The sequence below is a fragment of the Solanum pennellii genome, chromosome 4 (genome assembly GCF_001406875.1).
Source record: "Solanum pennellii chromosome 4, SPENNV200".
Classification (NCBI taxonomy): domain Eukaryota; kingdom Viridiplantae; phylum Streptophyta; class Magnoliopsida; order Solanales; family Solanaceae; genus Solanum; species Solanum pennellii.
In genome coordinates, this window is record NC_028640.1 from 3,189,690 (window position 1) to 3,202,310 (window position 12,621).

A 12,621-nucleotide genomic window follows, 5' to 3' on the forward strand; every position below is an offset into this window, starting at 1 on the left:
CTTGACATGGAGTTTAAGAAAAGAAAAAAGATTTTTTAATCTTGTGGTTTTAAATTAAAGTTATGTCAAATGTATCAAAATGCACTTTAATCTTGTGGTCTTAAACGTGCCACATGTAAAGTTAAAGTTAAAGTGTTGCAAAAAAAAAAGGGGGGGGGGGTCATTCTTTTTGAAAAAAACTAAAAAGAAAATAGGGACATTTTTTTTAAACGGATGGAGTACTAAACTATGGTAAATGGTGTAAGTAGGTTAACTTTCCTATATAGCAAACAAAAATTCATATTTGTATGCTATAACAAAGTTTGCATAATTGTCCTCCATAGCAAACATATAACTGTATAATTTGCTATACATATAGAATTGTATAGTTCGATGGCCTCGCTATACATATACAATTGTATGATTCACTGGCCTAAATTGTATAATTCGCTGGCCTATTTCGCTGCTTGTATAATTCGCTGGCCTATTTCACTGCATTTGTATAATGCACAATTGTGTAGTTCGCTGGCCTATTTAGCTGCAATATCTGTATAAAATTTGTTTTACATACAATTGAATCTAAGTAAAATGTTTGTATATCGTATAATTATAAGTGTATAGGACGAAGATATATGTTTTTCTCTCGATTTATACAAAAACACAATTTATACACTTCTGTTGTATAAAGCGAGAGAAAATTGTATTCTACTGCAATTGTATAATTCGCTGGCCTTTTTCGCTGCAATATTTGTATAAAATTTGCATTTGCATACAATTGAATCAAAGAAAAATGTTTGTAAATTGTATAATTAAGTGTATAGCACGAAGATATATGTTTTTACATGTGTATATACAATTTTCTCTCGCTTTATACAAAACAGAAACACAATTTATACACTTCTGTTGTATAAAGCGAGAGAGGCGAGCAGAGGGAGAGTGGCGAGCGAGAGTGTTGGGAGAGAGGCGGCTGGCAAACTTTGACAAACGTTTGCTATGAGGCACAATTAAATCAAACAATAGCTACTCAATTTATTTTAGGTTATTAGTTTGCTATTATATACAATTATCTCATGTAAATACCCATGTCATACATTAGGATATTGATGCTCCTGCCTTCCAAAAACTAGAGTGCATATACACTTTATACTAACAGTTATACACGTGTCAAAATATTTTTCACCAACCTAACATTTATTAAATATCGGATCGACGAATAAGATTGTGCCACATGTCCCTATTTACTGTTAAAGTGAAGGTCATATATGCTCTAATTTTTTTACGACAAGAACATCAATATTTCAAAAGTATGACAATTATATCTGCATACCATTTACCATAATTTGGAGATATATTTGTCCTTTTCCCGAAACTAATATACCACTTTGAAGTTCTTTCATTGTGGGACCCTTAAAGATGATACAATATTTTCCAAATCCCAAGACCCAATCATTTTTATTTTTCATTTTCCTCGTATAAATACCACACAACAAAATTGGATACTATGATATTGTTCTGCTCATCACAATGAACAACCACACAACTAATAAATCTTGTATTATTATTATTATTCTCTCAAAATATTTTATCTTGTTCTTCATTTTTTTGGTTCCATTTTTAGCACTTATAACAAAATCTGAACAAGTTGGATATGGATATATTGTTAGATCAATAGGCGTTGACTCATCTGGAAGGACGTTGACTGCTTATCTTCAGCTCATCAAAAATTCCTCTGTTTTTGGAACTGACATTCAAAATCTCACTCTTACTGCTTGGTACTACTAATGTTGTAAATCATTTTCTTTTTATATTGTCTATCGTAAACAGCCTCTCTACCTACTCGAGAAGTAGGGGTAAGGTCTGCGTATATAGTCTATTTCAATGGGTATGTTGTTGTTTTTTGATTTTGTTTTACATTGCATACTTATTTATTTAAATTTTATCAATTTTAATGAAGGGGGTTTGGACATGAGTTTAGTGATATTTGAAGAAAAGTAGTACTATTTGAAGTTAATTTGGGAAAGGGGTATTTGGAATTTGATGTTGAGTTTGGATATGTATTTTCATGAGGAAAATGTTTAAGTTTTGTGAAGATATATACTCCCTCCGTTTCAATTTGTTTGTCTTGTTTTGATTTGGTGATTCAGTTAAAGAAAGTATCAAAAGACTACTGAATCATGTGATCTTAAATATGTTACGCACATGGAGTTGATATTAAAGAGTTATCAAAAGAAAAAAGACATTCTTTTTGGAACAGGCTAAAAGAAAGACAAACAAATTGAAACAGGGAGAGTACTAATATCACTTGCTATATTTATTTCCTGTACTTGATTTTTTAATATGTTTTACTTGAGTTCAATGGTCTATCGGAAACAAACCTCTCTATCTTCACAAGGGTAGGGGTAAGGTTGCGTGTGCACCATACTCACCATACCTTACTTGTGTGGTTACACTAGGTATGTTGTTGTTTACTACGTAATTTTCAATAGTTTGACCTTTTTAGTGTCAAAAGATCTTTTTAGTTTATAAATGGATTGATCAGCCTTTTCTTGTTTTCATGTTGATGGATTCTGCAGCTTTGAGACGAAAGAGCGTTTAAGAGTCAGAATTACGGATGCTGATCATGAAAGATGGGAAGTTCCTCGAGAATTTATCCCTCGGGAAACTCATTTACCCCCCCGAAGCTCCCTCTTGGAAAGGCGTTCTTCTACCTCATTTCCATTATCAGAAGACACGCACTACTTCCATACAGACACTGTTTCGGACCTTGCTTTCACTCTCTACAACACCACCCCTTTTGGCTTTACTATCACGCGTCACTCCACAGGTGATGTTCTTTTTGACACCAGACCTGAGAATGACTCTCCAGACACGTTCCTCATCTTCAAGGATCAGTACCTTCAATTGTCCTCCTCGTTGCCAGCCAATAGGTCATCTATTTATGGTCTCGGGGAGCATACCAAAAGAAATTTTAAGCTCAAGCATAATCAGACATTGACTCTTTGGAATGCTGATATTGCTAGTGCTAATGCTGATCTCAACTTGTATGGTTCCCACCCTTTTTACATGGATGTCAGGTCTCATCCTGGCGCGGGGACTAGTCACGGAGTCTTGCTGTTCAATAGTAATGGCATGGACATTGTATATGCTGGTGACAGAATTACTTACAAGGTGATTGGAGGGGTCGTTGACTTGTACTTCTTTGCTGGTCCTGTGCCAGAGTTGGTCATGGAACAGTACACAGAGCTCATTGGCCGCCCAGCGCCCATGCCATACTGGTCTTTTGGTGCGTAATTATACCAGCGACTTATCTATTATTTCATAGTGTTCATTCTGGTTACTAATTTCACATGACCTTAACTTTTGAATTTTGTTTAGTACTTCCCACTTAGTTTCCTCAAACTGTTCCATTCACATGCTTCTTCGTGATGTTAAAATATTATTCCCTCCGTTTCAATTTGTTTGTCTTATTTTCCTTTTTTGGCAACTTTTTAATTCTAACTTTCCCGATGACTTGTTTAAGAACTCAAGATTAGAATACATTCTGATATGTTTTACATATCACAAGATTCAAAAATCTTCTTTACGTTCTTAAAATTCTATACCTAGTCAAAACCAGACAAAGAAATTGAAATAGAGGGAGTAATTTTTCTACTTGTGTCAAGTACTCGTTAGTGTAGACCTCGGTTATATAACATTTTGTGATCCTATCCTTTCAGTACTCATAATGGGATGTGTAGAGCTTTTACTAGTTGTGAATATGAGGATCGAGTTTTCTTTCTACAATATATACATGTATGATTTGAGACAGATAGATGCACACATTGTTTTCATGCAAGCTATTGCAAATTGTTGCGACAGGATTTCACCAATGCCGTTATGGTTATAAAGACATTACTGAAATTAAGAATGTGGTTGCTGGCTATGCGAAAGCTCAGATCCCTCTTGAGGTCATGTGGACAGATATTGATCATATGGATGGTTACAAGGATTTCACACTCGATCCTATTAACTTCCCACTTGACCAGATGAAGAAATTTGTCGATACACTTCATCAAAATGGCCAGAAATTTGTTCTCATATTGGATCCAGGTGAGTTATGAGTTATAACATATTTAATTTCTTGCTTTTGTTGATACTATACGTCTGTGGAATCAGTGTCAGGGTAGGCTACCTACATCACACCCCTTATGGTGCAGCCTTTCCTAGACCCTCCATGAACGTGGGATGCTTTGTGCACTTTATTTTGTTGAATTTATACTTGCGTTGAGAAATTGCGAAGGTATTGGTTCAAATGATTTCAATGATTTGTACTTCACAGGAATCAGCATAAATAGCTCATATGAAACATACAAGAGAGGGATGCAAGCAGACGTTTTCATCAAACGCAATGGTGTCCCTTATCTTGGCGAAGTTTGGCCTGGAAAAGTCTACTTTCCTGATTTCATAAATCCCCGAGGGAGAGTCTTCTGGAGTAATGAAATCAAGATTTTCCATGACCTTCTGCCCGTCGATGGGCTCTGGCTTGACATGAATGAGTTATCTAACTTCATTTCTTCTCCTCCGATCCCCTCTTCTACCCTTGACAACCCTCCTTATAGGATCAATAACTCAGGAGGCTTACGTCCAATAAACGAGAAGACTGTCCCGGCAACATCAGTACATTTTGGGAATACCTTAGAGTACAATGTTCATAACCTCTACGGATTCCTGGAAGCTAAAACGACCAATGCTGCTTTAATCGATGTTACTGGAAAAAGACCATTTATACTTAGCAGATCTACCTTTGTGGGTTCTGGGAAGTACACGGCACATTGGACCGGAGACAATGCAGCCACATGGGATGACTTGGCTTATAGTATTCCCAGCGTTTTGAGTTCTGGACTGTTTGGGATTCCCATGGTTGGAGCTGATATATGTGGCTTTGGTAGAAATACTACAGAAGAATTATGTCGTCGTTGGATTCAGGTACAAGTTCTTGTCTTTAAAGAAGTACTTAGCTCCAGATATACATTAAAACTATATGATTTCAGTCCAGAAGTTCAAATGTGAAACTTCCAGGAAAAAAACTTCAAATAACTCCTTGCTATTGGCTGGATCAACTTGACTGGCTAAGATTAAAGAACAAAAAGAGATCGAATCGGAGAAAGCATGACTAGTTAGAAGTGCCTGGTCTTATTATATGTCTAAACTAAACTTGGTGATCTGTTGAATTTGATACTCGTTGTATGGTCAATTATTTTCGCATATCAACTAGTACTCACTATCCAAACCCAGAATCGTTATCTCATTATATATAAATCCTAGATCCGCCTCTGGCTTCTATGACCTTAGAATTATGAGTGCACAACTGGTCCAGGGAGTTCTGTTTTCTGCTAACAGTACTCGTAGTATTACTCTTGTAGTTTCTTGTTATTCTGTTTCGGCTTATCCAATGTTCTTGTACTTCGATTATCATATTATTTTGTCGTTCTATGTTCTATTCGGGGAAACACAGTATGTGCTCTAGGAAAATGAAATTTCAATTTTCTATTCAATTCAGAATTCATATATGAAGTATGATGCTTTTCTGATATCTGATAATCAACATCTAATGTAGCTAGGTGCATTTTATCCCTTTGCAAGGGATCACTCTGAGAAGTTCACTATCCATCAAGAGCTATATATCTGGGATTCAGTAGCTGCAACAGCCAGAAAGGTGCTCGGACTACGGTATCGTCTCTTACCATACTTCTACACGCTAATGTTCGAGGCCCACACCAAAGGCGTCCCTATAGCGCGTTCTCTTTTCTTTTCATTTCCCGAGGATATAAACACTTACACCATCGACACTCAGTTTCTCATCGGTAAGGGGTTAATGATATCACCAGTACTGACATCTGGAGCAGTTTCAGTTAACGCGTATTTCCCATCTGGTATCTGGTTCAACCTCTTCAACTATTCAGATTACGTGAACATGAAGTCCGGTAGCTACATCAGTCTAGACGCGCCTCCTGATCATATCAACGTGCATCTCAGGGAGGGAAACATTGTGGTGATGCAAGGAGAAGCAATGACAACAAGAGCAGCCAGGGATACTCCGTTTGAACTTGTTGTCGCGATCAACAACTGGGGAAATAGTTCAGGGGAAGTCTTCTTGGACGATGGCGAAGACGTTGAAATGGGAGGAGAGGGAGGAAAATGGAGCATAGTGAAATTTCACACTAATGTTGTGAATAAGAAGTTATATCTAAGATCAAATGTTGTGAATGCAGAGTTTGCTTTGAGTAAGAATTGGAGAATACACAAAGTGAGTTTTCTTGGACTCAAAAAAGGGGTGAGTAAAATAAATGCATATAATCTGACTACTAAAATTAGATCAAAAGTTGATAAAAGTGCATTTGGTGTTTTGGAGATGAGAGGTCTATCAGTTCTTATTGGAAAAGAATTTACTATAGAGCTAACACTTAAAAATTAATTATCGAAAACAACTTCTCTACCATACAAAGGTAGGGGTAAGGTCTGTGCGCATCTCACTTTCTCAAACCAGACCTTTCCAAGACTTAACTTGTAAGACTACACTGGATATAACTATTGTTGTTGTTCATGTAATTCAAACTACAATAGTGTTCATCAATTGAGTCAATTGGAAAAAGTTGCAAAGGTTATTGCCATGTTATAATAAAAAAATATTCTAGTTGTATTATTGTTTGTTAGATATTTGCCTTTGTTGAATTTGTTGATGGTAGAGCTGTTAGTCTATATTGTGGACACAGTTCATATATACCCTCATCGTCTAACAAATAGAGCACATTTTTCCATTTCGTTGAGGGAAACCTATTTATCGAATTAAAAAAAAATCACGTGGCTTTGAAAAAATAATTCTACTCTTTTTTTTGTCAAATATCAGGATCTTGAACATGATAATCAAACTCAACTAAAAGCATCACAAAATAGGTATATGATGAGGAAGAACGGTGATCTCATTGTAAGTAGAAGAGTAATAAATATCATTTAATCTCGTGGTCTTAAACATGCCATAGACTTGTAGAAAGTTAGAATTTAACTGTTGTCAAAAAAGAAAAGAGACATTTTTCTTTAAAACGGATTAAAATGAAAAGTATGACAAACAAATTGAGTATCAACTTACAAACTTAAAAGAAAAAAACAACACTAAAAGAGATTCTAATTTACTTCTATGTTTCCAAATATGTGTTCTTTATTTTGTTAAGCCTCTTGACTACATCTTTCATGGTTATCCTTGATTCTGGTGTTGCCTTTGTGCAATCTAAAGCCAGTTCTATCATGGAAAGTATGCATATTTCACTTTCGGAAGTGATTTTTTCTCCATCATGAATAATATCCGCGTCCACAACTTCCATCATAGTTCTTGGAAATGCTCGCGTTATCCACTCCCTCAAGCCAAGATTTTCGTTGAATATCTCTTCACCTGTTGGCCTTCTTTTTGCCAAAACCTCCATCAACATGATGCCATAACTGTAAACATCACCACGAGTGGACACTATTCCCTCCGAGCCATATTCTTAAAAGAACGAAAATGAAAAAAAGTATTACTCAAATACTCATCTGATATAACAATAATGAAAGGTCTTCGATACATAAGTGAAATGGAAAGAGACTAGTATAGAGTATATATACCTGGTGCAATATATCCAAGAGTGCCTAATGTCTTTGTATGTGCCATGGATTTGCTTACAGCTAAAATCTTTGAGATGCCAAAATCACCAACACGCGCCACCATATCTTCATCCAAAAGAACGTTGGCTGGCTTGAGGTCACAATGAACTATTGGGGTGTCATTACCATGATGTAGATATTCAATTGCCATAGCTACATCAAGCATTATGGTGACTCTTTGACGAAGGTTTAAGTGGCGATCTTCTTTGTACAACCAATTGTCAAGACTTCCGTTGGGCATATATTGCAGAACAAAGGCTCTTATGTGTTCACTAGAACACGTAGTGATCACCGAAACAAGATTTTTGTGTCTAACATTTCTCATCACTTCGCATTCAGTATCAAACCTCTTGCATACTTCCTCATTTTCCAAATCCAGTACCTTAATTGCAACCACAATTCCACTAGCTAATGTGGCTTTGTACACAGAGCCAGAACCTCCCACGCCAATCAAATTGGATTCATCAAAATTGTTTGTTGCTCGTTGAATCTCATGATAAGAAATCAATTGATAAGTCCTCATCTCCGGAACCTTTTCAACATCTTTGGACTTCCCTTTCTTCTTTCGTTTCATTATCCAAATCGAGACAACCAACAAGAATATCAGAAAGAATGAAATAACCACCGGAGTGACAATTTTTAGCACAAGCTTCTTCGATTTTGACTGTTGTTGTTCAGGAGTAGTGATAGCACAAGCAGGAACCTCCAATGTTTGCCTTCCACATAGACCTTTGTTCCCGCGAAATGATTGCAGGGTGGAGTTTGCAAACACACCACCACTAGGTATTTCACCTTCTAAAACATTAAACGAGACGTTGATGCTTGTAAGGTACAAAAGCTTTTCGAAAGACTTAGGAATAGTACCTGACAAGTTGTTCAAAGACAAATCCATGAATTCCAAGCTTTTCAAGTTTGAAAAGGATAATGGAATTGGACCTGAAAACGAATTGTTCGATAAGGAAAGTAACTTCAAGGTTTGAAGTTCCCCCAAATTGCTTGGTATCATCCCCGAGAAATGGTTACCAGAGATATCGATTGCTACAATAGCTTTAAGTTCTCCGATATCTGATGGAACTTCTCCCTCTATAGAATTACGCGACATGTTTAAATAGAGAAGACTACTCATCTTCCAAAAGCTTAAAGGTAGCTTTGATTCAAACTTGTTAGAACCTAAAAAAAGTTGTTGTAGCATGGTAAGACTTCCTAAACATTCCGGAATCACCCCCGAGAACTCATTTTCAGACAGAGCTAATCGAACCAAATTCGATAAATCACATACTACCTCTGCTATATCCCCCTGTAGTCCATTGTTAACTAGAAATAAACCTTGGAGTTGTTTAAGCTTACCGATCTCACGAGGAATGTTTCCTGTCAAACTATTATCTTGAAAAACTAGCGTTGTAAGACCGGTCATGTTGCCTGTACTAGTGGGAATGAATCCATTGATTTGTGCATCTCCAATATGAAAGTATTCAACAGTAGATGAAAGATTGCCAATACTACTTGGTAGAACATCATTCAATGGATTCGATCCCACTTGTACATATCTCAACATCCTACATTTCACCAAAGAATCAAAGAATCCCAACTCAGTAAGTTGATTATGATGTAGGAAAAGTTCTCGCAGCTCGCGAAGATTTCCTAAATCATTAGGAATAGTACCTGTGAGAAGGTTATCTGATAGATCTAACAGCTCAAGATTGGTAGCATTTGTGATGTACCGAGGAATTTCACCTTCGAGCTGATTGTTTGCTAAGAGAAGTTGTATAAGATTTGGAAGGTGAAGAAGATTCGGAATTCTACCTGAAAGGTAGTTGAAAGTGAAAGCAATGAACTCCAAAGAAGATATGTTGAAAATAGCATTCGGAATTTCACCGATAAGATCATAATTTTCTTCGAAATTGATTTGTCTTAAGTTTGATAGCTTTCCTAATTCCGGAGGAAGTTCTCCCTCCATGTGATTGTTTCCGCAATGAAGTTTTTGAAGAGTTGAAATATTGCCTAATGAAGCAGGAATTGTTCCGTTTATTGCATTATAACCGATATAAAACTCTTCGAGCTTGGCTAAACAATCAATATTTCTCGGTATTTCTCCAGTTATGTTGTTGTATGATATGGACAGAACTCTGAGAGCTGTGAATTGACAGATGTTGGACGCAATGTGACCAGTGATTTGATTGTATGATACACCTATATGCTCGATGTTTGATGAAAGAACGTTACGTCGATCATCAGGAAACAGAGGACCTGAAAGGCTATTGTATGCCAGAGACACGACGAGAAGGGAGGAGATATTAAACAATGTTGAAGGAATGGAACCTGTTAATTGATTACGAGACAACGATAACTCTACAAGTTGGTTTAGATTACCGATCTCCATTGGAATGTTGCCGTTGATTCTATTCCCATTCAAACTGAAGTTCATCAACTTTGTGGCATTTCCAATAGAAGGAGGGATTATACCTGTAATGGTATTGTTCCTGAGATTTAAGACTCTGAGTTCGGGTACATACCATGTACCGTTCCACATTTCACCACCGAGTTTATTGAAAGCCAATGAAATGATTTGAACACTCCGGTGTTGAAATAGACTTGTTGGAATACTTCCATGGAGTTGATTGTTCTGAATATCAATCACTCGTAAACGAGGCAAGTGGCCAATGCCATAAGGTATTTCACCGTGGAAGTTGTTGTTTGCGAGATTTAGCTCTATGAGAAAGGATAGATTGGCCAAAGACGGCGAAATTGTGCCTTGAAGTTGCAAATTAGGAAGAGTTAAGGCTACAACCCTTTGCCTTTTTGGACTACAAGTGACACCAAACCAAGAGCAAAATGAAGTGTTTTTTGTCCAATTATTGGCTAAAAAATGACTAGAATCACTCGTAACAAGATTTCGAAAAGCTAGTAAAGCTTCTTGATCAGTCTCATTTGAGGAAATAGTAGCTGATATAGAAGAAACAAAGTAAAATTGAACTAAGATAGCAAGTATCAATAAGAAAATGTGTTTCTCCATGATGTTACTATGCACTTGAAAGTTGAAATATATGAAGAGAAATGGAAAAATGATATATTGGAAAAAGAAGAAAATGAATGACTCCACTTGAGTTATTTCACAAGACGAAAAGTTATCGTTTTGTATTTCTGTTTTGATTTATATGACACAGTTTGACTCGACACGGCGTGGAATTTAAGCAAATGTATGACTACAAAGTCAGTCAACTTGCATTATTAAGAAAGATGTTTATATGGTTCAGAATCAAGTCAATAGAAAAATAAGTTGCAAAAGGGAAAAAAAAAAAGGCTATTAGTGTGAAAACACATTAAAAGGAGGAAAATAAGTAGCAAAGGAAAAAAAGAATCTGTCCACTTCCCTTGATTAGTTCACACTACTACTTTTTTTTTTTCAAACTCAGTGTCTGGTATCAGTATTGGAGCGCGACTAATCTAAATTAACGTATTGCAAGACACATTTTGGGGGCAATGCTCACAACAAGATAAAATATCATACCTAGGGGTTCGATTCCAAACCACTGGTTAAAAGTGAAGGGATTTCAATCATCCTACAACAACATGAACCTACTTGGGTTCCCTATATCGAATACACCCTTAAAGTCTTGTTAAATGGACTCTTACTCAACAAATGTCATTTCACAAATGAGTGTATAATAGGAACAAATCTTAAATATATGGTCCAAATGAAAGATGCGAACAAATTTAGGAGACCGCGAATTTTAACACTTTCTTAAACTTTTCATATAGAACTTTCTTCATGGCATGATGTTTGGTATATGTCACCATCACCAAGCCAATGCACTAGCTGTGTGGAGATTTTTAGCTAACTATGAGGGAGAACCTCACATTTTTTTGGCAAAGGGATGAATATTTCAACTTCTCAACTTATATAGAAATTATTAATAGAAGGTAGTGGTTGAGTTAGTTTCTAATATTTAGAGGTTTTAAATTGAACACACATATGTCGTTAAAAAAAAATAATCTGAAAAGTCATCTCATGTTCTACGTAAACAGTGGCAAATTCAGAATTTTAAGGTTGTTGGTGCTCCAAAAAGAGTTGATGTTTAATTAATTTTTTAAAAAAATACCATGGTGGGAATCAAACCTGGCCAGAATAGATGCAATATACAACTTTGAGTACCCATAAAACTAAACGACCACTACACCAACAACTATTTGTTATTTGGGTGCTCACTATTTAATTTTATACCATTCGCTCAAATTTCTATATAAATATATATAGTTTGATACGAGATTAATAGGTGCTCAAGTATCCGGAACGTTCAATTGGGTCCGGCCGTATCGTAAGAAAAATGACTATAACTATAACTACAGGGTTTCTTAGAAAACTTGAGGAGAAAGCTTCAAAGAAGGGCATTACCAAAAAGAGAAAAGAAAGATGAAGGAGGATCTATTTATGAATTGTGTCTCTAATTGATCCTTAAATAGCTCATAACTAACAATATTTTTTGATAATATATCGTTAATCAGTATTACCAATGAATTATTCCAAAATTATCATCTTTTATCCTTGTAGCCAAATGAGCCCTAAGAGTTTTAAGTTATATAAACGAAGTCCATTTGTTTAGGAATCAATAACCTATTGTACCACCAAAGGATGTGCTGTAACGGTTGGAGTTTCTCCTCCTTTAATCAAAAGTCTCAGGTTCGAGCCTTAAATATGAATAAATTAGTGCCGGATGGAGCCTACATTGAAGGAATTCAAATTAATCGGGTTCCAATGCGATACCAAACACCGGATAAGAATACAAAAACTTATTGGCTTTCACTAGTAGTACTCATGGTTATGAACAAAGTTGTGTATAGTTGCTAACTTGACATGTTTATGGTGCTTTTGGCCTTTGGCATTTCAGGCTTATCTTCCCATATATTTGTGACTTAAAAAATAAAAAGCAGTGATCATACGTGAAATTAACCCAAAAAACGAAAAGAACA

The 12,621-nt window shown here is 36.0% G+C and overlaps 2 protein-coding genes across 2 annotated transcripts; one reads left to right on the forward strand and one right to left on the reverse strand.

The window, feature by feature from the left end:
• Nucleotides 1-1,459: 1,459 nt before the first annotated feature.
• Nucleotides 1,460-6,661, forward strand: LOC107017896 (alpha-glucosidase). Its single transcript, XM_015218182.2, has 5 exons — nt 1,460-1,751; nt 2,553-3,262; nt 3,838-4,068; nt 4,298-4,944; nt 5,576-6,661. The coding sequence occupies exons 1-5, from the start codon at nt 1,504-1,506 to the stop codon at nt 6,431-6,433; spliced, it is 2,694 nt and encodes an 897-aa protein (XP_015073668.1). The 5' UTR covers nt 1,460-1,503; the 3' UTR covers nt 6,434-6,661.
• Nucleotides 6,662-7,046: 385 nt separating this feature from the next.
• Nucleotides 7,047-10,806, reverse strand: LOC107016370 (receptor kinase-like protein Xa21). Its single transcript, XM_015216857.2, has 2 exons — nt 7,615-10,806; nt 7,047-7,498 (listed from the first exon to the last, which is right to left on the reverse strand). Exons 1-2 carry the CDS (start codon nt 10,664-10,666, stop codon nt 7,152-7,154), a joined length of 3,399 nt encoding a protein of 1,132 aa, XP_015072343.1. The 5' UTR covers nt 10,667-10,806; the 3' UTR covers nt 7,047-7,151.
• Between the last annotated feature and the right edge of the window lie 1,815 nt (nt 10,807-12,621).

Coding starts and splice junctions, on each gene's coding strand:
- LOC107016370 (XM_015216857.2), bottom strand. CDS start 10,666: ATGGAGAAACACATTTTCTTATTGATACTTGCTATCTTAGTTCAATTT. Junction 7,499..7,614: donor TCTTGGATATATTGCACCAG/GTATATATACTC, acceptor CGTTCTTTTAAG/AATATGGCTCGGAGGGAATA.
- LOC107017896 (XM_015218182.2), top strand. CDS start 1,504: ATGAACAACCACACAACTAATAAATCTTGTATTATTATTATTATTCTC. Junction 1,752..2,552: donor AATCTCACTCTTACTGCTTG/GTACTACTAATG, acceptor TGGATTCTGCAG/CTTTGAGACGAAAGAGCGTT. Junction 3,263..3,837: donor CATGCCATACTGGTCTTTTG/GTGCGTAATTAT, acceptor TTGTTGCGACAG/GATTTCACCAATGCCGTTAT.